Source organism: Ziziphus jujuba, chromosome 9, assembly GCF_031755915.1.
Source record: "Ziziphus jujuba cultivar Dongzao chromosome 9, ASM3175591v1".
In the NCBI taxonomy this organism is placed as follows: Eukaryota; Viridiplantae; Streptophyta; class Magnoliopsida; order Rosales; family Rhamnaceae; genus Ziziphus; species Ziziphus jujuba.
The window spans coordinates 13,469,823-13,494,254 of record NC_083387.1 but is presented as its reverse complement, the minus strand read 5'-3'; the positions used below and the strand labels follow the sequence as shown (position 1 = coordinate 13,494,254).

Here is a 24,432-nt window from a genome sequence, read left to right as displayed (position 1 = left end):
TACCCCAGAAAAAAAAAATAAAAAAATTATACAATTATCATATTATGAATGGATTTATTGCTGGTAAACATAGATAGCTAAACAAAGCCATATAAAATCATCTTAAATGATCGGCTAACCCACACCCACCCAAATCCTCTCACAGACAAAACACTGGGTTACATAATGAGCTGAAAAGATGGTAAATTTGCAAAACGCCATTATCAACACCTAGCTAGCATCAATTTATGAGGTTTCCGACTGGTCGGAAATTATTTTCGACCATTGATAATTACTTTTTGATGGTCAATTCCAACTACCAACGAGTTTCAACAATTTCTGATGATCAGAAAGTGTTGAAAACGGTTGAAAAATTCAATTTCCGACCATTGAAAAGACATCTTCTACCACGAATATTCAACAATTTTCCAACAAATCAACAATATTTTGAATTGCGATTCGCACAAATTTAACAAAATTCAGTTACCAACTCTTTAAGAGATCCAAAGTTATACATAGGCACAGAGAACGTCTACACACCTATATGCATAAATATAGAAAACTATCTAAGCATGCTGAATTAATTATTTTCAAAACGGACTTGCAACTTTCTGGAATATCTAAATATTATATGTCACATGCATCTTCATACAAGTATATAATTGAAAAAGAGGATTAACATAACTTACTTGGACTCTACCCTGTACTCGTTTGTCAATTACTTTTAGTTATTATTCATAATCTGATATTACACTGGCTAATCTGATATTATTGTTTGTAATTTATCAAAATAAATAAATAAATAAAACCAAAAAAAAGGTTGTTATCCCTTTTAGGAAATAGTTAACTATTTGGTAAATTATGATTACACAAGTGTAATTTAATACCAAATAATACTATTTAAACAAATGAGGCGGTAAATTTTACTAAACAAAAAATCATAAACATGGGATTTAAAGTAAGTTCTTAGTGGTCTCAAAACACATTATAATACTATCAAATACGTATGCTTCCATATCATCAAGTTTTTTTTTTTTTCTTTTCCTGATAATATTTATAACAAGGATATAAATATATACTTCAAAATACAAGAATTAGATACCGACTGCACCAGTATATTCTAACACAATGACAACATAATGCAGATATGATTGTTCAAGAGCAAAGTTTTCAACAACATTCCCCCCACAGTTAAGTTGGTGAAATAATGATGAATTCATTACAGAAAAACCTTCAAAGGAAGGTTTTAAAAATGTCGTTAAAATAAAATATGCTCAAAAGAATAGATACCCTAGAGAGCCGCAATTACAGAACCCAGCATGCTTTGTTACATACAACCTCAAGCTTGCTATAAAACTCTATAAGCCTTCTACCACACCGTTCTCTCTTTACTCATCAGTCACACATCCCCTGGAAGCTGACTGCACATTCTTGATGTACTGCCAAGAAAAAAAAAAAAAAAAAAAAAAGGATTTTTTTTGTTTTTTTAAATGAGACATAATTTTTGAACAGGGAAATAATAGTTGATAAAGCAGGTTTTCATGTACCTTGTAGAGAACCCCACGGTCAGCCTTATATGCTGGTGGACTCCATTCCTTTCTTCGCTTTGCCATCTCCTCATCCGTTAACTGAACATCTATTCTCCTGTTTTGAATGTCAACATTGATAATGTCTCCGTTTTGTATCAAACCAATGGGACCACCTTCCTGAAAACAATGTCCAATTGGTTTCAGAACAAACAAATTCATCAAAACATAGTAAGAAATAAAATGCAACCAGTTTAACAGAAAGAGAAAACACCTGTGAAGCACAAACACGGATGACAATAAATATCAATTGAATCTATTAAACATAACAACTCAAATGCAACAGATGGACAAAATGTTAAAGCACCTGTGCTTCTGGACAAATGTGACCAACAACAAATCCATGTGATCCACCCGAGAACCTACCATCTGTCAATAATGCAACCTCCTGCAAAGTTCAAAAGACATATTGTAGTAAATAGTAAATCGGTATAATGTAGCTTGAAGAGAATATCAGTAAAGTAGTTGAGCATATATATTATGGTCTTTTAACATTGGGAAAAATGGATAAAAGAAAAGATGTAAAATAAGGACAGCCCATCAATCACAATTTAAGCCAACTTATTGTAACTATACCTTCCCCAAACCTGCTCCCATTATTGCACTGGTTGGTGTCAACATTTCAGGCATGCCTGGTCCTCCCTTAGGTCCTTCCCCTCTAATAACCACAACTTTACCCTAAAAACAAATATATACAAGAAATCAGACATCCAAATCATCATATTAGATCCGGCAGAACACCATGCAATGTTAAACAATGGATATGCTGATGATGTGTTACCAACAATTCAGCAACCAGAAAGTTTGAAATATAATGTTCTGGACAACAGAAATTTCAGTCTGGAAGCTCAACAAAATGAATAATTTTCATATAGAACCATACTTTCTTGAGTGGGGAAGAAACAATTAAACTTGATGTCATTCAAAATATATGAGAAATGGCCTACACCAAACTAGATTAGACAAGAGAGTTAAAGTGATGATGTAAGGAAAAATGACACAGAAGAAAGAGTGATTGAGATGGAAAAATAATTTGCTGATATCCATCTTTTATTTACAAGTCCTAATAGAAAATAAACCACGTCAGGAATTTTCCGACACTTCACACAGTTACTTATGAAACTACCAAAATCCAATTTTTAGTTGAAATGAATTTACCATTTTCCATTAGCATAACAAAAGCTAAACTATCCATTTGAAAATTTTTAACATGATGATAAAATAATAAAAATATTGTACCTGACTGCTGAGAAATCCCATTATGATATTTATATACTAAAACCATATATCATCAACCTCAAGGAATTAATTACCCTATCATACTGACTAGAAGTCGTACCTTAAAACTCATCGGATTCTCTGAGATAGCTGCAATCATTGCTTCCTCTCCTTCAAAGACAAGTGCAGGACCTGAAGAACATGTTCAAATCAACAATTCTTAGAGTAAAGTAAATTAAGTTATACTGAAGATTTTGGACTGACAATGTACAAAAACCATAAAAGAGATAAGGCAGACAACAGTACCAGAGAAATAAAGCCCCTCCTTTCCAGTAATCTTTGCTACAGAACCTTGCGGTGCAAGATTTCCATATAATATTTGGATGTGACCTGTTTTCTTAATTGGGTTTTCCAATGGTCTTATAATATCCTGATTGATAAACAAACCAAAAAATAGAGAAAGAAAGTAAGACATGAGAGATTGAACATTTTCCATAAGGATGTCATTTACAAGAAATGATAAAAAGTGAAAAGGCATCACACCTGCCCTTGGGACAAAGGAAGGAAGCTTTTTGCATTTTCAGCTAGTGTCTTCCCAGTAACTAAAAACAATTAATTCATTAACAAAAATAGTAAAACTTAATAATCTTCAACTGGTGCAAAAAATCCAAACATGCATACCAGTCATACAATCCCCATCTAAAAATCCAAGTTCCAAAAGGTAGCGAATGACTGCTGGTGTTCCTCCAATCTATCAAAATCATCAATATCAGCAAATGAAGAAAAAGAAGAAAAGACAAACACAGCAAAGAAACAGATTGAACAAACCAATTTACAAAACATACAGTCATAAGCATTGAGAAAATAACATACAAGTGCTTGAAATAAAGCCAGTTTACAAAATGAAGACCTTGTGGACATCCTCCATAACATATTTCCCACTAGGCTTAAGATCTGCAAGAAATGGGACCTCATCGCTAACCTTCTGAAAATCATCAAGAGACAACTCCAGACCAACAGACCTGTCAGGAACTTGTCATCAGCTATTTTAATTGGAGGTGACTATTAGTGCCCAAGGAAATCTGGTTCTTTACCTTGCAATAGCAATCAAGTGTAAAACAGCATTGGTAGACCCACCAAGTGCCATGACAATAACCATTGCATTATGCAGTGACTTTGGAGTGATAATATCCCGTGGTTTTAAGTCCAATTTCAACAATTCTAGAAGGTGTTTTCCAGCTAAACGACACTCATCAAGCTTCAATGGGTCTTCGGCAGGTGTTGAAGAGCTATAAGGAGGAAAAAAGAAAAAGAACAAACAAATTGCTAAGAAAAAATTGATAGCAAAAATCAATTATAGTTACCCTGAGGAAGGATATTCTACCTGTAGGGAAGAGACATTCCCATGGCCTCAATGGCAGAGGCCATTGTGTTCGCAGTATACATTCCACCACAAGCCCCGGCCCCCGGACAAGAGTTAAGGACTACATTCTTCCTCTGCTCATCACTTATGGATCCACTAACATATTCTCCATAACACTATGATAATAATGAAAAGATTACAAATGATTGAGTTGCAATACAGGGAAAACCAACAAACAATTTTTCTCATACAACTGACATGTCATTCAAATTATATCTATCACATTTCAAACTTGCCACATAAAATTTTGGACAAATAAATTAAAACATGATCTCAAAATGAATCAACAAAAGCAAAAAATAAATAATAAAAGATATCCAGGATGATCATGTAGTGATGACACCATGGGTTTGACTAGCATTACACAAGCATCCTTACTGAAACAGCTATGCTACATTGCTCTCTTACACACACAACCACTCAACAGAACTACAATGTCAATATTCCCTTTACACTTCTAACAACTCTGTTGAGAATTATTTTTTTTTTAATACATTTGCTTTAAGATCCAAACCTACAAGGAAATTTTTGTTGCTCATCAGAATACTCTAAAATGTAAAGCACAAATAATAAGTTGCATAAAAGACAGAATAAGGAATTCAAGTTTCCACTGGACTAAAAATATGCAAATTTATTACTTCCTCTTATAAGGAAGGCTCCAAGGAGGAAAGGGTAATAGTAAAAAACAAAAGCAAAGACAATAGAAAACGAAAATTGATATGATTTGATGAAGAATTTAATCAAAAGCACAAGCAGCTCCCAAGATAATGAGCAAAGCCAAAACAACAATTTAGAGTGCATACCTGGAAAGCAGATACTATATCGTATGTATGCCCTTGAAAGTGACCAGGCTGCAGCAAATAATAAAGGAAGATAAGCTATTATTAGTACCATAACCAAATTCTAATTTTTGACAAGCTACAATATAATTAAGGTAATAAATAAAATAAACAATAACCAAGCCATTTGAAACAGATTCAATGACTACATATAATACACATTAGGATTACTTAATCAGCTAGAAAATTGACCCATTACAATTACAACCTAAATACTTGAGCAAAATGTAAAACCATCGAGGGAAAGAGAATGTTCAAGGGCAAATGATAGTGGTGATATAAAGTTATGACGAATAGCTTAGTCAAAAGGAAGAGTGACTATGATTTTTATTTATTTATTTATTTATTATTATTATTATTATTTTAAATTTTTATGAATAAAGGGCATTGATGCACAAAAGGCCCGCTAAAGGGGAATTACAAAGTACAAACCACTATCAAGGGCTAGCACATCAATAACAGCAAAGTCCAAAATATTAGGAGTAATTTCCCAACGGGAAAGCTAATCAAAAGAGAAATTTAAGCAGCCTATCAGCAAAGAGCTAAAGAAATCAATAACACCTACAAAATCCCTCGCCCTAATGTTTTATAAAAATCAAACAAACTTAGGTTGCATTCCTTTGTAAGCTAATTATAAAGCAAAATCCCTTCACGAGCCAATAGAATTCTACCTTAATAGTTCCACCATATATCATAATACTTGGTCTGTTAAGCCGGCCCATTGCCATGATTGTACCTGGCATCTGCAAGAAATAGCAGAAAAATTAACAAGTTTGCATTAAAAAAAAAAAAAAAAAATCTACCAAGCGATTGTATATTAACAAGTAGCTCACCAATCAATCGAGAAAAAACAAAAACAAAGAGAAAAAAGGTAACAACTTCACTTACATTTTTGTCACAACCCGGAATGGAAATATTGCCATCATACCACTGAGCACTCATAACAGTCTCAATACTGTCAGCAATCAAGTCTCTAGACTGCAAGCTATAGCACATCCCTCTAGTCCCCATAGATATAGCATCACTGACCCCAACAGTGTTGAACCTGAAACCAACCATGCCAGCTTCTCTGACCCCTTGTTTAACAGCCTCCGAGAGGCTCAAAAGGTGCATATTGCAAGTGTTCCCTTCGTACCAAACCGAAGATATCCCAATCTGGGGCTTACTCAAATCGTCATCGGAGAGTCCAACGCCATGAAGAATGGCCTGGGACCCACCTTGCGATTTGGGTTCAGTGATGCGGGAGCTGTACTTGTTGAGCTTCTGGGTAGGTGGGGATTCCACGGCAATGGAAGGAGGTGACTGAACCGCGTCCGATACAGATGCTCGGACGGTGAACGCAGCCCTTAGGTGAGACCCATTTTGGGAAATGAAAGGTCTTACGGTGGGGCATGAAGACGGTGAAAACAGCGCCGCTTGCATGGCGGCGCGTGAATGAAACACGCTGAAGGAGAGTATTGGGGTGTAGGGAAGATTATTGGCTGAAGGAAAAGTGGGAAGTGGGATATAGTCATATAGATAGGGTAGTGGGAAGGGGTTTTGGGGGGTTTTAGTACAATTTTGGACTGTTTAACTAGTTATACCCTACATTGAATTATTTGAAGTTTAGTACAATTTGGATTAATTTCTAATTTAACCGAATTAGATTTGGTTTTGAAATTTAACATCCAAAATTATATTTAGTTAAGTTTTTCAAGAAAAATAAATAATAATGATGACAATAATTAGATTTGGTTGAACTTTATTTTTATTTTTACTTGTTTGGCTTCCAAATTTGGTTGAACTTTGATTATACGCATTTCAAACGACCCTAAAATATTTTAAACCTGCATTTCTAAATTAGCGTTATGTCTCGCATCAAAATAATAAGAAAAACGTGTTAGCTTTAGTCTCTTTCTATGGTACTCTGTAAAATTCTGATTCAATAATACAAGTTGAACCATGGTTTCTGAATGAATGACACAAATTTGCAGTAGCTTGCTGACATGGTTTACTGCCAACAATGAAGTGGAGATCATAAAAAATAAAAAAAACCCTCTATAGTAGAGTAAGATTTAGGCTGTGAGAATTCTTTGCTTGGCCCTTTTTGGTTCTGCTAATGAAATACAACAAGTGTTTAAGAACGACCAAATTCGAGCTACTCATAGCGAAAGACATAAACTCTGACTCACTTTTTTGACAACCAGTGCATATTTCTTGATAATATACATATAGAAATTATATCAGAGATTTTTAAATCTTCATTTTCCCCTCTTTTTTTTATTTTTTTTCTCCTTATAATGGGAATAGATCTTTTCATTGATGAAAAGTGGCAAATTCCCAACCTTCATTATCTGCCATTGTGTTATTATATAGGTTAATGGGAATTTATCTAAACTAGTGTGGTTTTCGTTAAATCCAAAATCATCCGACATGCTAATTTGGAAAGCTAGGAATTGTTTGTTTTAGATTAATGGTAGCTTCAGTGGTGGAAATTCTGGATTTGAACTTTTGTCACCTAGACAATGAAGGGGAATGATGTAAATGGGAATAAATATTTTATCTATACCTATATATATATATATAATTTATGAATGGTTTATTGTGGTGTTTAATATTATGCTTTTTTACTTCTATTTATTTTTATATGCAGGGATTTTTGTTTTGTAGTTTAGGAGATATTTCTCTTCTTAGTAGTAGATTCTAGTTTTGAATTTATAATTGTTCCATTCAGCTTATTTTGTGGTTTTAAGAAGACTATGCAGCTCTATCCTAATAAAAAGTTTAAATAAAATGACGTGTTATTCTGGTGTCATAATAGAATTATTATAAATTTAAATGGATATATTATCCTTCAACTACCATAATACTCTCTGTCACAAAATGTGAAAATAATATATTTTTAAATTTAACCAAGTACCTTATTTAATTGAATTGATTGTATTTTTGAACTTGAAGTCGTAATTTATTGATTTCGCAGGTACAATGTATTCAGTGTATTTTTCTATTTGATTTTAATAATTCTTATATTTGAAATTTTTTATCATCCTTTATCACATGTATTCAAATATTGTCTTTTTAGAGAATATTTTGCTGTTCAATAAATATATATATATATATATATATATTTTTTGCTAGTGTAGCTGCCCCCCGTACACATGTGGATTATAGCGTTCTGTCACTTGAGTACTTCATGATTTTTTCTTTAGGTGTTAAAACATGATGGTGTCGTTGAAGGCTAGTGTTTTCGCAGATTGATAAGATGTTTAAGTTCAATAATAGTTTAAGTAGTAGAAATTTTAGATTTGAACTTTATTATGTAGAAGATGAAGGTGATTTGATGAACATGGTGAAATCGAATGGGAGTAAGCTTTTATTTATCCATATGTATATATATTTATGAATCGTTTATTGTGGTCTTTTATTTTATTTTTTGGGTAATTTCTTACCTAATGATTTTTTTTTTAAGGTGATGAAATAGTGGTACAATTGGAAGATTGGTGTATATATTTAAATGAATTTAAACATTATGAAGAGCTCATTTCACAAGTTGAGAATATGTTCAATTGTAGCTTAAAAGTGGAAATTTTGGATTTGAACTTCATTACCTAGATAATAAAGGTGATTTGATGCATATGGGGGACATCAAATTCCACATTTTCATTTTCATTAAAAAAAAAAAAAACAAAAAACAAAAAAGGGATTAGAAAAAGTCACAACTTTTTGATACCAAGTTTTCAGGACAAGTCCATATATCCTTCTCAAGTTTAATTAACAAATCTGAAATTAGTTAGATTATGATTACATACCATCCATAATTCAATTATTTTTTGACGGTTTAGTTCCAGTCTCTTCACTATATATTCTTTTTACTTTTCAAATTCGGATTTCAGAGCTAAGTCTTGATGCATTTTCAATTAAAACTACTGGTGCGATTAAGAGGATTAATAAAATTTAATTTTTTTTCCTGAAAAAATAGATGAACAAACTAGACGTCAAGAATCAACAAGAGAAATCCAAAAGAATCGCATGTAATTTTCACCATCAGAAATTATAAAAATATTCTTCTTAAAATAATAATAATAATAATAAATTACAAAGATGTATTTCTTCCATGATATTTCGTAAAATTATGTCACATTCACGGATAATTTAAATCAGTACACTAAAAAAATTTTCAAATTCACACCATGGCTATTGAATTACACTTTCCCTCATAATTGAAATACCATATAACCCATTAATTAATCAAAAAGTATATTTCTCAACCAATTTTGCCTCAGGTATCAAACAAATTTTCCATTCGCTACCATAATAAAATAAATGACCCAAAAGTATTAAAGTAATCAAAAAGGAAACAAATTATCTTCAAAAAGGAAGTTCCATTGAATCAAACAGAAAATTCAAGTTCAATAATACACAACTTCATCTAAAAGAGAATGAATTGAGTTGAATAACAAAAAACTAATCTGATCATTCTTCGACCAATATAAGATTGTGTGAGAATCCATTTTAGCGGTACTGCAATTAAAAAAATAAAAAAATCAGAGAACAAGAAAAAACACCAGCAATGAAATTAGCCAAAATCATAAGGAAAAAAAAAAGAAAAGAAAAACGAAAAATGGCTTTAACCTTAATGAAGCCAATTTCCTTGGCGTTGCTACGGAAACACTGTCTGCAACACATGAGCCCGTATTTCCGGATTATTCCATGAGGGTTCCCGCAGACGCGACTATCAAAATTAAAACCCCACCAAAAAAAAAAAACAAAAAATTAGTATAAGAACTTCTAGTACTAGCAAAAATGAAGATTAAATTAAAAAAAAAAGAAAAGAAAAAAGAAAGCATATTTATTAACTTATTTGAAGCCTCAATTAAAAAAAGTAACATAATTAGATAATATTAACATGTAATTATTTCCAACGATCCAAAATCAAAACCACATATGTTTCAAAGATCGACTAACCAAACAGCATGAAAGAATTTGGTCGTTTCGTTGCCGATTTTCTAGCTAATCTAACCAAACGGAAACTAACCAAAACAAAAAAAAAATAATAATAATACTTAAAATATTTACCAGGTGCGTGAACCGGGACCGTAGTTCTTTGGGTGAGAATTCCACACATTGGAGTGCCCCATTGTTTGTTCGGTGCTCAGTGAAATACAGACGGCCAGTAGCAAAGGATTCAGGAGAAAGATGCAAAAATGGAAAAAAGCCCTTATTTATAGGAGACTCAAAACCCTAATTTGATAAATTGCGCATCCGTGGTTGGGTCCGTGGGTAAAACCTGTATTTCACTTTAGTATTCATTAAGAGACCCAGGCCCAATTCTAATATTCCTTTTCTGCTCCTTTTATTATTATTATTATTATTTTTTTTTTTTGGTTTATTTTTGTTTTTTATAATTTTCATTGTTTTGAAAAACAGAAACGTTTGCACCTTTCTAACCGAAAATTTCTGAATCGCAAACTTTATTACTTAATACCACCTTTTTTTTTTTGGCTCAGTTAATATTTAGGTTAGATAGAATATGTAAATCAGCTGAAAGTAATTTTTTTGTTTTGTTTTGTTTTGTTCTGTTTAAATCAGAGATTATTTATAGTTTTGAATTCTGGATTTTATAACAATATTTAATGTAAAATATCATAGAATTACAAAACCTAAGAAAATTAAGAAAATTGGCTATAGAACATTGACGAAGAAAGTAGTAAAATTTGTTTAAAAGAATCATGTACAAATATTACAAAAATATAACATTATGCGCGTAACACAAAAAAAATAAAAAAATAAAAAAATAAAATAAAAATTAATGGGTGCATATCAACTACGCTTGAGATATTCTTTATTAATTCAATTTATTGGAGTTTTCTTTTTATAAATAAAAGGAGATTAAAAAAAACATTTTTTTATGATCATATTTTCCACAGAGGTGTAATGAAAAAAAAAAAAAAAAAAAAAAGCAAAAAGTGTTTTACTAAATCAGAAATCTATCACCAACGAAAATCGGGTGAAATTCAATGGCGAACAAAGCGGCTTCATCTTCTTCTTCCTCAGCTCCTCCGGTGGAATAGAAAAAAAGCATATTTCTGTTTCTCTTCGTATCGATTTTTGCTCAGCAAAATTTTTTCTAATAAAAGTTTTTTTTTGTGAATCCTTGTGTTTTCAGACCGATCAACACGACGAAACAGAACGAGAACAACAAGAAGACGAATGGTTAGAGTTATACGGAGCCGAATCGGGTTGGGTAGAAGCCCGGACTCACTGCGATCACTTGGCTTCTCTATCTTCCGATCTCGTTCACATTCCCGCCCCAAATGCTCACTGCAACAGGTTGTTCCTCTTTCACTTTTAACCCAAAAAAAAGACTTTTCTCTCATGTTTTGCAATTTTCCGAGAAAATTTCTGAAATTTTCTTTGATAAAAAATAAAAGGTGCGAGCATCCAGATGAGAACTGGCTTTGTTTATGCTGCAAGGAAGTTCTATGCAGCCGTTTCGTGAATAAACACATGCTTCACCATTTTCACCAAGCAAATCATTCTCTAGCCCTCAGCTACAGGTATGCTGCTTCTGTTTTTTTATTTTAGATTTTTTTTTTTAATTTTTTTAAAAATAAATTTGGCATAATTCTGATTGTTTAATCCATTGTGGAAACTGGAAAGCAGTGATCTGTCTGTTTGGTGTTTCTGTTGCGATGCCTACTTAGACGCCCAACTGATACCGCAACTCCGGCCGGTCTACGAAACCGCTTACTTACTGAAATTCGGCGAATCCCCACCGTTCCGATCAGCTTAACATCCATCCATCAAGAGGGTGGTCTTCAACTTCATCAGTCTTTCCTGTAATGCTTTTACATGTTTCAATTTTCTTTCATTTTCTATGCGTATGTTCTTTTTAAGAACAATTTTAGTGAAAGATTTTAATTTGAATTGCTATATGAAATTGATTACAATTCAGAATATAGAAGACAAGAAACATTAAGAATTCAAACAGTTTGATTTTAGAGTGTAGGATATATATAGGAAATTACATGGTTACCAAAGACAAATTAACGTCTTTGGCCCAGAAAATTAAGACTAGTGGTAGTAGTAGTTCCAAGTACATCGCATTCACGTTGTTCACAATCCAGCTTACCCCATCTTGCATCAACTCTCTCACAGGGGAATATAGGTTTGCCAAGGCTGTATTGTTTAACATTTATATTATTAAGCACTTAATGTAAATCAAATAGATGAGCAATTTAAGTTTTGAGAAATATATATATATACATATATTACCTTCTGTTAACCACATTATGAACATGACATAGCCATTGAGAGAAGTCCGTATGACTTCCAGCCTGAACAGGGTTTGCTCTGTACGAAATCCCCAAATTTCAATTATTCAACTCGAACAATTTTGATTGTGAAAAAAAAAAAAAAATGATACAATAAGGAAACTTAAGATGACTTTTCTTCATCAAATCCTGGTACTAAAAGAATGATCTGAAATTGTTTTTTCTAATTATGTTAATAACAATAAAACAAAACTGTGATCATCTTGAGCTTCAGGAAAATTAAAGCAGGATATACATTTAAATACAAGTGACAATTAAAAAGGTGACAATCAATACTAGTGTCACAAAGTAGAGTACCGCCACCGGAAGTATCATGGTGTACCACACATAAGAGATGGATAACTGATCATATATAACTCAACCTAGAAAGCAGGATATACGCTTAAATAAAGTATTGAGACTAGACAAACATTTCTTAATCAATACAGTCACCAACTGAAAGAATTGGTTGAAGAAGAAATAGGATACCTCAAAATTTCTTGAAAGTGATCTGCACATTCCTTACAGGGATACATCCGTGATAATATTGACATCTGCATGTAAAATGCAATTCTGATGATTGATCTTCAGCTAACAAGGACAATATGTTGCCTCAACTTAAGTGAGAATTATAGATTCAGAAACTCTAACTAAAGAAACAAGGATGAAACTCTCAAGTGACAAAGATATGTAATCAGACACTTCCGCTTTACCATGATACTTCAATTATACCCAAAGGTGTAAAAGTTTCTTTTTAAAACAGAGGAAAAGAAATTATTCATCCATACTTGCTTTTACTGATAGGGATAAAGGCACTTGCATATCAACTTTCCTTGCAATTTAACACTCATGCATAAAAGATGAAGCTAACAGCACCGGCAAGTAATGCCAGAATGGTGAAATGAGTGTAATACTGATTTTCTTCAACTCAATTGTAACCAGTGAACTGTGCATATATATTGGAAACAACAAAGCTCGGATTCCTGAAGTAGTAACATTAAACATACTTGTTTTTTATTCAGCATAGATCGATTATCATTATCACTGACAATGTCTTTCCAATACCAACTGCATATGTAACATGAATAATACCACAGATAGCCCTTTGTTCAAATGTGTTGCCCATCTAAAGCCTGGATATTGGTATAAACACAGAGAAAGTATATCTTACCAATTCCTTTACATCCCTCTTCTGCTGCCTTGTTGGGTTATCTGGATACTGAATTCATAGGAAAAAAATAATAATAATACAAAAAAAGAATGAAGGTAGTAGAAACGCAAGATATATTCCATATTCAATAATAAAATCTAGTTTGGTGTTCTAAGGAGGTGGAGCTACATTTTTAGCTTCCACATTTTCATTAATTCCCTTATACCATCTATTCTATTTCATTAAGATTATTGAAATATTTGCATGCGAAAAGAACAAAAAAAACGTGATAGATAACATATACATTTCAGGTTCTGTAATTCATGAAAAAGGTAACTCCTTCAGATATGTATTATGAACCCCAAAAGAAATATGGAAGAAAGACCAAGCAAAAGTGAAATAGAGTTTGCAACCAGGCTTCCAAGAATTCATTAACAAACAAAATGAAATAAAAATCAGAAAAGCAGAGCGAATTAAAAACCTGAGCAGCAAGAGTGTGAAGAAATGTCCATGTAGCTCTTCCTAGATCTTCTTTGGTAACAGGTGCAGATTTTCCCTGAAGAAAAGAAAGTGATTAAGATTTTATCAGTCATGTAATTTCATGGCCAGCTAAGAAAAAACCGAATTCACAATTACAGTCAAAATAGGACTTAAGATTACCACACGTGTTGTATGCTAGTGGTGGATGGAGGATTTTTCTCACTGAATTACAAGACACTTTTAACTTTCAGATAATTAACTTCCAAAAAAGGCCATCTTTTTCTTTTCATAAATTGCAGGAAGCATAGAACAGAGAAAGAGAAGGAGACTCAAAGTAATTTATTTCCACTGTACAGTCCTGACAAACAACACCCCAGTTTAACTTGCCAAATATACTAACATGGAGGATATATTCCAAATAACGTAGATGAATCTTCCCTCGATGACAAAAGCCATAATAGGGTGCATCACACTATTTTTGCACTGGGAGAACAACAACCATGTATACGAAAATACGTGCAACCCTTCCTAATACAGATTCCAGTATTTATTCAGTAAGTCAGAAAGAAAAGCCTAAACAGACACCGGCTGTGATGGACAAATCAACCATTAGGTACTAAATTGGATTGAGAAGGTTAAGAAATCTAACTTTTTATAGCGCTCTTTGAGAAAATCCCCACCATGTTCCGCACTACAGGAAAAAGATAATAACAATAAATACCTCTAATTGAAAAGTTCTAAAGTAAAGGTTTGTCAATGTTATGGATAAGAGCCCATTTTAGCGGAGAAACAGAAGAATATTATAGCACACGATATCTAGACATAGAGTATCAATCAAATAATGGATAAAAACAAAAGGAATTGGCTTCATGAAAATTAAATAAACACCAGCGTGCGGTAACGCATGCCAAACTCCTTTTTGACTCTCGTTCAGGACTTATACCAAACAGTTGATGAACTACACGGACTCCGCAGCGTTAAGAGACAAACACGGAGAATAAATGAACATTTGAAGTAATGGAACCCCATGTCCAAAAATCGGAATTCAGATTCAAAAACAGTGGGAGTTGAGTACGGAAAAAGATGCAACGAGCAGTGGTACCTTGATGAGAATATCTTTGGGCTGGGCAGACGTAGAGTCAATATTCGAAGGGTTCGCTCTGGAAGAGGAAGAGACAGAGAAGAGAGGTTTTCCGGGTATGCGATCAGGATGGAGAGGTTGACCCATGAAGTTGGATAGGTGGGTTTGAATTGAACCTGATACTTGCTCGAAAGCACGGAAGATTGCCTGCAATGGATTCTCCGACATTTTTGAGGAATTGAAAAGGGTTGGATCAGAAACAGAGACACAGAGAGAGAGAAAGGCGGGAAAAGGCTTTTACTGGATGCGAAAAGTAAAAGAGCACTCCGGTAATATATTCTTTTACCATTTGCTGCGTACCTTGCATTTCGCACTCAACGCAATCTTAGATAGAGAAGCGTAGTTCGTAGCCGGTTACAAAACACTATTCCCACGTGCGTTCACCGCGCGTGTGCAATACAACAACATAGGCACAAAGTCAAATTTTGACTCCTCTTTCCCATCCCAATTCCCATGGAAGATAATCAAAGCTTCTTCTCCATGCATAAACTTCTGCCGCCCAAGATCTGAAAATTTCTTCTATTTTTGTTCGCAAATAGGGTCTTCTTCTTAAGGTTATCACTTTTGGTCTTTCAGAGCTTTTTTCAACTTTGACTCAGTTCAGTACTGAATCTGTTACAAACTGTTTTGTGAGTGATTTCTCGTTTCTTTCTGAGCTATCCCTTCCCTCTGGCCCGTTGATGGGTGAGGAAGAGGGAATGGTAAGCGATGTGAAAAGCTCTGCTTCCGAAAAAACAAATCCAAAGCTAACACTTTTACCTTTAATCGCTTTGATATTCTACGAAGTTTCAGGAGGTCCATTTGGAGTAGAAGATTCCGTCAGGGCTGGTGGTGGTCCTCTTCTGTCTTTGCTTGGTTTCTTGGTTTTTCCCTTCATTTGGAGCATCCCTGAAGCTCTGGTCACAGCTGAGCTAGCCACCTGCTTCCCTGAAAATGGTGGGTATGTGCTTTGGATATCATCTGCATTTGGACCTTTCTGGGGTTTTCAAGAAGGGTTTTGGAAATGGTTCAGTGGGGTTATGGACAATGCTTTATACCCAGTTTTGTTCCTTGATTATCTAAAGCATTCCTTACCCATTTTCAATAGATTGCTTGTGAGAATTCCAACTCTGTTAGGAATTACTTTCTCTTTGACTTACTTGAATTATCGAGGCCTACATATTGTTGGGTTTTCTGCTGTTTCCCTTGCAATTTTCTCACTCTGCCCGTTTGTCGTAATGGTTATTCTTTCAATTCCCAGAATAAGGCCTATGCGGTGGCTTGTGGTGGATTTCAAGAAGGTGGATTGGAGAGGATATTTCAATAGTATGTTTTGGAATCTGAACTATTGGGATAAAGCGAGTACGCTTGCAGGAGAGGTTGAAAATCCCAGTAAGACATTCCCAAAGGCCCTTTTTGGTGCTGTGGTTGTGGTTGTTTCTTCGTATTTGATTCCAATTCTTGCTGGAACAGGTGCTTTAAGATCTGGTTCTGGTGAGTGGACTGATGGGTATTTTGCCGAAGTTGGGATGTTGATTGGTGGGTTTTGGCTCAAATGGTGGATTCAAGCTGCTGCTGCAATGTCTAATATGGGATTGTTTGAAGCAGAAATGAGCAGTGATGCTTTTCAACTTCTTGGGATGAGTGAGATGGGAATGCTTCCTTCTATATTTGCTTCAAGGTTAACTTTTCTGTCTGGCTAAAGCTACCTTAGAGTTCAATTCTATTACAATTTCTAATGAAACTTCCAGGAAGAATAACCTTTAATAGCATATACATATTAAAACAATTAGAATTTGATGCTTTGGATATGTAAATTCAACAGAATTTCTATGTTGGTACTCAAAATTGGTCTTCTTTTGCCTTTAGTTTATTCCGAAATGTTTTGGTGTTGAAAGCACTTATATATTTGTTATCTATAAACGAACGTTGCAGGTCTAAGCATGGGACACCCACCATCAGCATTTTGTGTTCTGCAACTGGAGTGATCTTCTTGTCATGGATGAGTTTTCAAGAAATCTTGGAATTTCTTAATTTCTTATACGCTATTGGAATGCTGCTTGAGTTTGCAGCTTTTGTAGTACTGAGAATTAAGAAGCCTGACCTTGATAGACCTTACAAAGTTCCATTCCAAACATTTGGGGCAACAATGCTTTGCCTTCCTCCTGCATTGTTGCTTGTTCTTGTTATGTCTTTGGCTACCATGAGGACATTCTTTGTAAGTGGTGCTGTTATCATATTGGGGTTTCTCTTATACCCTTTGTTAGTTCATGCAAAGGAGAGGAAATGGGCACTATTTGATGCATCAAAACCTGCTATGCCTCCCAATATCAGCTTGGAAGACCATTCAGTCGCTTTGCAACCGCGGGTCACGGATGAGGCGTCGGTTAGCCTTCTCTCGGAGTTGTCATCTCTTAAGACAGAACAAGAACCATCACAAATCATGGAAGGAGTATTGAAAGTAGATTAGAAGGATCTCGCATACCGCCTTCACGTCATAACAATAGATAAAATTCCACTTTCACACAGGTTCACAGTCATGTAGGAAACTTGGCTTGTAGACTGTAATTTTTATACATCATAAAAAATTCATATATATTTGAAGCTTTTCTCTCTAATTATTAGTTGTTTTCAATTTCCTGGGTCACCCTGAAATAAAATCTTTTTTGCCATACCAATGAGATAGTGCAGCTGAGTCTTTTGCTTGTTGCAGTTACCTGGCTGCTCTTCATTTTCCATGTGAAAGAAGAGGTCCAAAATGCAGGCGCTAATGGACATTAGACCATGCTATTTTTGTGTCAACCTTGTATGCAACTTGTAATGCCTGTCTGCTTCAAGTAGCAAAAAGAAATAAATTTTTGTTCCTAAAGCACAAAGAGCTTTTCCCACTAATTACATATTATTTTGGTTTTGTGGGTCTCTAATTACGTTGAACAATTTCAGTGATTCATAAAAGCAAGAAGAGGACAAAAATGAAGAAGATACAAGTCTAGTTAAGTTCTGAAACTGATAACATTAACCACAATCCATTGGTGTGCTGTGCCTTCAAAGCGTCTCATAATGGGCAATCTGCTTAATTCTATTATGTCTGCTTGTTTCCTTGCGAGTACAATTCCTCTTTTTACAAAGTTGGGGACTCGTAAAATGAAGTTTTTGTTTAGAATTAAAAAAAAACAATTAAAAAAAAAAACCCAAAATATAAAAAATTCATTAAAGAAGGAAAATATAAATTGAATATACAGAAAAAAAAAATTTCACATTTTTTCATGAAAAAACTAACATTTATGAAATTTTCAATGCAAAAAAAAAAAAAAAAAAAATCTACATATTTTTCTTATTATTTTATTTTATATTAATTTTCTCTCCTATTTTCTTTACTAAACAATAAAGCTGAAAGTCTACCATATTATTATTATTTTTTTTCTATTTGTTCTGTGAATTTCAAGCTTAAAAGATAAATTGAGTACGTTTCATCCTAAGTTAATCATTTGGTTTTTTTTAAACAACATTACTTAATAATTTACCATTTTTAATCTGAAAAACAATTTTTGTAAAGATTGCATATCGATGTAAAAAACCCACTAAAGATGGAAAAAATATTAATAAAAAAAAAGAAAGAAAGAAAGAAAAAAGAAGTGCCCCTATTATTCAATTTGTTCCACACGTCTTATCTGTACCTAGATTCGAATTTTCATACTAAAATAATTAGGATTGTGATATTTTGGTTCATGAAGAGACAGTTTAAAGGATAAAGTCCATAAATTATTATTATTTTTTTGTTTCCACCCACATCCAGATCAAACCTGGGCAGAGGATTTCGCAAGATTGGCTATTGCCATCTTGACTGCAACGTCGGCCGCAAAGTCTAAATTGGTGTTTGGCAACCAACAACGTACTCTTATGATCATTTAACCCAAAAAAAAAAAAAAAGAAAAACCACCAATTCTTATGAACAAAATAAATAAATAAAATCACAACTCTCAAATCTTCAATGTGATGGGCATACCGTACATCCCATATGGATGTAAGCGGAACCTACATACATCCTGCTCACATCTATTGATGAGATTCAAAATCCATTCACATGAAAATGAGGTGCACAGTACATTCGTCCTACTAAAAATTTCCTCTTTTTACTGATATTTAAAATTTATATTCAATGCATTAGTTTTTATGGCCACAACAATGAGTAAAATAACCGGTAGTTTAGTGGAAAAAAATTATTTAATTTTTATATCTGTGGATTTGAAAGTTAAAATTCGAATCTTGATAAATTCCGTTATTATTTTGGATGGTTTTATGTTGTATTTGAAAATTTTTTAAAAGATAATTCTATATTGCATGATGTTAAAGTTCGAATTTTGATAAATTCTGTTATTACCTTTGATGATTTTATGTCGCATTTGAGAGTTCCTTAGAAGATAATCTTATGTCGTACGGTGCAAGACTACAGATTAATGTCTATAATACTAACAGGAGACTTTTTTATTTTTTTTTCTTTTAGCAAAAAACAATGAGTAAAATGGGTTATTAACCAATCTATGTCTCTAGAACTTAACGTTTCCAAATAAGTTCAAGGTTTTCAATTTTATTGGTCAATTTAATGAAGCTTGTTACTGATATATATATATAACTGGATAAAGATAGAGAAACATCACAAAACATATGCCTCAAAGTTCAAATTGAACAGGTTTTTCATTGAAGAACAAGGTAAAACTATCAGCCAAACACATTCCTAATGTAGAAAGTTAACAAAACCTTCAACATAGATTCACATACAATAATATTATGGAAACCAACTTGTTTTAATATTATGAACAGCAATTTGTTTTCCAAATGAAATAATAAAGGTGTTATAATTTTATCCACTTGTAATGAATTTCACCTATACACCTTTTAAGGATTTTATTTATCGATAATCAGTTATATTAATATTTTATTTAATAATACATTAACACTTTATTTTGGTGTTTATATTAATATGTTATTTAATAATATCTTATTCCAGATTTTCATTTTTTTTTTATTAAAACATTGTGGATCTCAATTTAATGTAAAAGATATATTAATATGGACGGTAAAATTTTACAATTAATTTTTTTTGAATAATTCATATAATTTATAAATTATTCAAAATTTTTTATTTTTATGATTCAAATTCATACTCTCATATACACAAATAAACATGCTCTATAATTAATTATATATAATTTTTTTTATCCATGTATTTATAAATGTGGGTTACACAAATATCAAATCTGAATAACCTTCAACCTCCCAAACCAGAAACAAAAATCTGAATACACCAGTACTTGTCCAATATTTGATTATCCAAACTTTTGTTAAAAAGTCATGGTTTTTATTAAAAAAAAAAAAAATCCTCAGATTTTTTAATAAATGTGTTATACTAAGAAAAAGACACAAAATGTGAAAATATTCAACAAACTCAAAAAGAAATTAAAAAAATATATATACCATTTTGATTTTTGAGTTGGTCTATCAACTAATTTGGAATGTTTTTCGAGTTTTTGCAGATTGAAATAATTCTGTGTCTTCAGAAACAGAGTGAAAAAAAAAGAAAAAAAAATGAAGGACGGTTATAAAAAGAGCAAACAAACGCGACCGTAAGAATCTCACGCCACAAACCATAAAAAGTGCACGTGTGTTTCGACATGAGAAGGTTCCAAAGGTAAACGAAGCCCTTACATCTTAATCTCTGTTTGGTTAAGTCTCTGTTTTTTACTACATAAAATGGCATAAAATATGGTCAAACACCTTCAATCACCGAAATAATTATTTGGGGGAAAAAACAAAACAAAAAAAAAAAAAAACAAAAAAAAAAAGGGAAGAAGAAGAAGAAGAACACGCTCAAAGTTCGGGGCCAATTCTCAGCCTTGAATTCGTCCTCCTTATAGGTGCGTAATCTAACTCTTAACTCTTTTTCGCGCTCAATTCACTTCTGGGTTTGTTTTTTTTAATCAAAATCTGAAATGGGTTTTTGTCAAATCAAGAATCGCTGCTGAAATCTGTTAATTTTGTTTTGAAGTTTTTCTTCTACTAATTTGACTCTTAAAATTGTTGAATTATTCGAAAATAGTATCTTTGTATGTGAAATTCTTAATAAAAAAAAATAGTTTAATTTAATTTAATTTTTCTTTTTTAATCCGTAGGATTATGGTTTTATGCTACATTTGCATGTGGGTTTTTGTTAATTTGGTCTCATAAAGTCGGGGGAATTTTTTTCTGATGCAATTTTTGGTGAATATACAGATGGGAAAGCACTTTTGGAAATAGGTTTTTAGGTTTTGGATTGAAGATCGTGTAATTTGTCATCTGGGTTTTGCTGAAGAATCAAAGGCTTCGATGAGGATTCTGTTTTGGTGAGTTCGTGGGTTGAATGATGTTGCCCAATCAAAGTTATTCTCGCATCGACACTCTAGAGCTGAAAGCTCTGATTATCCAAAAGATTGGGCATCAAAGAGCTGAGAAATACTTTGATCAGCTCCAAAGATTGTTTAGTTTTAAGATCAGTAAGTGTGAATTCAATAAGTTTTGCTGTCGGACTCTTGGGAGGGAAAATATCCCTCTTCATAACCAGCTTATTAGATCAATTGTCAAGAATGCGTGCGTTGCTAAAGTTCCACCAGTGAAAGCTAGTAAAAAACTTGGGAATACCCCTAATGTTAAAGTCACAAATGGGTACCAGAGGAATTGTCTTCAATCTCTCTATGGGGATGTGTTTCCTCCATCCCCTCGCAAGGGTAGGTCTCCTGTTAACCGGGATCGTAAATTTCGAGATCGACCCAGCCCTCTGGGTCCACTCGGAAAACCCCAGAGTGTTACATGCGAGGAACTGGTTTCCAAGGCACAAGAGCAGCAAAGTGCAACTGAATTACTTTCTCTTGGTAGCAGACCTCCAGTTGAAGTTGCATCTGTAGAAGATGGGGAAGAGGTTGAACAAATTGCAGGGAGTCCTGGTGTTCAAAGTAGAAGCCCAGTTACAGCTCCTCTGGGTATATCTATGAATTTAGGCGGAGCTCGTAAAGCTTTGTCTAATGTATCTATATCTGGTAATTACCACCCAGAGACCTGTCAAAACTGTGGTGAACTACCTGATACAAGATCATTAAGAAGTCGTTTACAGCGGAAGTTGGAGATTGAAGGCTTTAATATATCTGTTGACTGTGTCAACCTGTTAAATAATGGGTTGGATGTATATTTGAAGAGATTACTTGAACCATGTATGCGATTAGCTGCATCAAGATGTGGAAATGAGCATTTAATTGAATTAAATGCTCAATGCAATCCTGGTTTAAATGGGATGCTACCTGGAAGATATATGGAAAGAGCCAAAAAATCTACTTATGCATCCTTGTTAGATTTTCATGCTGCAATGGAGTTGAATCCCTGCATACTTGGAGAAGATTGGGCCATACAGCTTGAGAAGATTATGTTGCGTTCGTCTGAAGAGTGAACGAATTCTTATAGAACATGGATCAGGAACTCAGCAGTTGATCATGAGACATGAGTATACATTTACAATTAGTCAATGGATTCAGTATTTTGAACCAGTTTCTTAACCTTACATGAATTTTGGTCTCTGCCTGTTACAGTGTTACAATTGTTACCATAGGAAATAAGTAGTGGATTCCATGTAAGTTTTAGATCAAATTGATTAGGTGGCATCTAGATATAGGCTTCATATTTGTTGTGGAGGGTTCATGTGTATACAACTATTTGTAACTTCATGATGCAATCAAGAAGCTCACTGTTTAAAGAGTTTAACATCATTCTTGAATTAATTTGTTCCCCCTTTGTTCTTTTTTCACAGTGTACCGATTTATGCATGCAATGAAGCATTCTTATAATTCTTAGTGGTCAGTTACTACAAAATTTTTAGAACTTTATTGTGTATCGACTTTTCTTGTTGACATATATGAAGGTTTAGAACTTTATTGTGAATCAACTTTTCTCGTAGAAATAAATTAACTGGAAATTTTATTTCACTTGTCAAGTGTTTGTTGGCTTGATATGCATAGCAGGGTTAACATCCTGATATAGCTTAAGCTTTTGGGTTTGACGTAAACTTACCATTATAACTCTGAGGATCCAAATATTCCAGCTTAACTGTGAAAGCTCAAGAAAAGCTCTGTCAATATCTTGTGCTGCATGATGTGAGGTCCTTGGAACTTGTCCAATGGTCTAAATGATCCTCCATTGGGACACTTATGCTCACTGGAAAATTTCTGAAGAAACGTGTAGTTATTCGGTAATTTATAATCCCTGTTGGCTTGATGGTTCTTGCTGAATGTCCATAATGCTGCATACAATCTCTAATGGTCCTTTCTTCTGAAATTGCAAACTATAATTATTTCTCCTTTTTTTTTTTTAATTATTATTATTTTTTTAATGATCGAACTGATTCACCCCTAAACTGCATTGAAACAATCCCCACTTCCTTTCTTTGTTTTTCCGCCAAGTTAACAAATCTCTTCACTTAAGTATCTGAAACACTATAATTTTCACTTCAGCTGCCATAACTGTATGTGCAGTCCTAAACTGATTTAATAGCTTGACATGTCACAGTAAATATTTTTGGCTCAAATAATTCAAAAATGCATCTTTGGTCGAGGGCCTGCTTCATTTCTTCATGATGATGATGATGCATCTCATGGTGATTGCCGGAAAGCTATAATCTTTTACAGGTGATATTACAAGTTTGTGCGTGTTGCTTGCCTTCAATGTTATTTTACTAATTCTATTACTTCATCTGGTACAAATGCACTTATATAGTTAGATAAAATAATTCAAGCATGTCACCTGGAATTTATCCTTTCTGATGCAGTGTTATTAGCGGTTTAGAACAGGTTTGGGTTTATAGTTTACCGGCCTAAAATTGGTAGAGAGGAGTTTCATGTAGGCATTGGTTGAAGCATGCCATACTGTTTAAAATATTCATATATATTTGAAACTTTTTTTCCTAAGCTGGCTTGTGCACAATCATGTGGGAAAGTTGGCTTGTACACTGTAATTTATACATTATAATTCATATGTAGTTGAAGCTTTTTTCCTCTAATAATCTACATGGGCCACATTGAAACAAAAACCTTTTTGTCATACCAAAGAGATAGTGCAGCTGTGCCTTTTGCATGTTGCAGTTACTTGGCTCCTCTTCATTTTCCATGTGAAAGAGAGGGTCTGCAAAATTGCAGTGCAGGCACTAATAGAGATTAGAGCATGCTTTTTGTGTCAAACACTATATGCAACATGTGAGGCCTGTCTGCCTCAAGGAGCAGAAAGAAAGAAATTTTTGTTCCAAGAGCACAAAGAGCTTTCCACTAAATT

The 24,432-nt window shown here is 33.5% G+C and overlaps 6 protein-coding genes across 10 annotated transcripts; 3 read left to right on the top strand and 3 right to left on the bottom strand.

The window, feature by feature from the left end:
- Positions 1–1,053: 1,053 nt before the first annotated feature.
- On the bottom strand, positions 1,054–6,585 carry LOC107404461 (dihydroxy-acid dehydratase, chloroplastic). The gene is made up of 14 exons (XM_016011410.4): positions 5,934–6,585; positions 5,717–5,788; positions 5,010–5,057; positions 4,168–4,322; positions 3,878–4,072; positions 3,694–3,805; positions 3,465–3,534; positions 3,327–3,385; positions 3,090–3,213; positions 2,905–2,975; positions 2,142–2,243; positions 1,873–1,953; positions 1,527–1,685; positions 1,054–1,418 (listed from the first exon to the last, which is right to left on the bottom strand). Exons 1-14 carry the CDS (start codon positions 6,465–6,467, stop codon positions 1,368–1,370), a joined length of 1,833 nt encoding a protein of 610 aa, XP_015866896.3. The 5' UTR covers positions 6,468–6,585; the 3' UTR covers positions 1,054–1,367.
- A 2,801-nt stretch (positions 6,586–9,386) lies between these two features.
- LOC107404465 (small ribosomal subunit protein uS14z/uS14y/uS14x) lies at positions 9,387–10,261 on the bottom strand. The gene is made up of 3 exons (XM_016011413.4): positions 10,101–10,261; positions 9,657–9,756; positions 9,387–9,545 (listed from the first exon to the last, which is right to left on the bottom strand). Exons 1-3 carry the CDS (start codon positions 10,160–10,162, stop codon positions 9,537–9,539), a joined length of 171 nt encoding a protein of 56 aa, XP_015866899.1. The 5' UTR covers positions 10,163–10,261; the 3' UTR covers positions 9,387–9,536.
- Positions 10,262–10,925: 664 nt separating this feature from the next.
- Positions 10,926–11,964, top strand: LOC107404469 (uncharacterized). Of its 2 annotated transcripts, none has more exons than XM_025068657.3 (4): positions 10,926–11,086; positions 11,191–11,354; positions 11,456–11,581; positions 11,688–11,964. In XM_025068657.3, the coding sequence occupies exons 1-4, from the start codon at positions 11,042–11,044 to the stop codon at positions 11,815–11,817; spliced, it is 465 nt and encodes a 154-aa protein (XP_024924425.3). In that variant the 5' UTR covers positions 10,926–11,041; the 3' UTR covers positions 11,818–11,964. The 2 variants fall into 2 exon arrangements, with proteins under 2 accessions (XP_024924425.3, XP_060676487.1); XM_060820504.1 differs by having other exon boundaries at positions 10,944–11,102.
- Positions 11,965–11,983: 19 nt separating this feature from the next.
- On the bottom strand, positions 11,984–15,276 carry LOC107404468 (FAD-linked sulfhydryl oxidase ERV1). Its single transcript, XM_016011419.4, has 6 exons — positions 15,070–15,276; positions 13,969–14,043; positions 13,509–13,556; positions 12,827–12,891; positions 12,300–12,377; positions 11,984–12,203 (listed from the first exon to the last, which is right to left on the bottom strand). The coding sequence occupies exons 1-6, from the start codon at positions 15,274–15,276 to the stop codon at positions 12,071–12,073; spliced, it is 606 nt and encodes a 201-aa protein (XP_015866905.3). The 3' UTR covers positions 11,984–12,070.
- Positions 15,243–17,722, top strand: LOC107404467 (probable polyamine transporter At3g19553). Of its 4 annotated transcripts, none has more exons than XM_060820503.1 (3): positions 15,243–15,377; positions 15,895–16,768; positions 17,023–17,722. In XM_060820503.1, the coding sequence occupies exons 1-3, from the start codon at positions 15,353–15,355 to the stop codon at positions 17,555–17,557; spliced, it is 1,434 nt and encodes a 477-aa protein (XP_060676486.1). In that variant the 5' UTR covers positions 15,243–15,352; the 3' UTR covers positions 17,558–17,722. The 4 variants fall into 4 exon arrangements, with proteins under 4 accessions (XP_060676486.1, XP_015866904.3, XP_015866903.3 ...); XM_016011418.4 differs by lacking the exon at positions 15,243–15,377 and having other exon boundaries at positions 15,392–16,048; positions 16,349–16,768; XM_016011417.4 differs by lacking the exon at positions 15,243–15,377 and having other exon boundaries at positions 15,392–16,479; positions 16,561–16,768.
- A 3,121-nt stretch (positions 17,723–20,843) lies between these two features.
- LOC107404471 (uncharacterized) lies at positions 20,844–22,889 on the top strand. The gene is made up of 2 exons (XM_048461714.2): positions 20,844–21,002; positions 21,358–22,889. The coding sequence occupies exon 2, from the start codon at positions 21,485–21,487 to the stop codon at positions 22,559–22,561; it is 1,077 nt and encodes a 358-aa protein (XP_048317671.2). The 5' UTR covers positions 20,844–21,002; positions 21,358–21,484; the 3' UTR covers positions 22,562–22,889.
- The last annotated feature ends 1,543 nt before the right edge of the window (positions 22,890–24,432 follow it).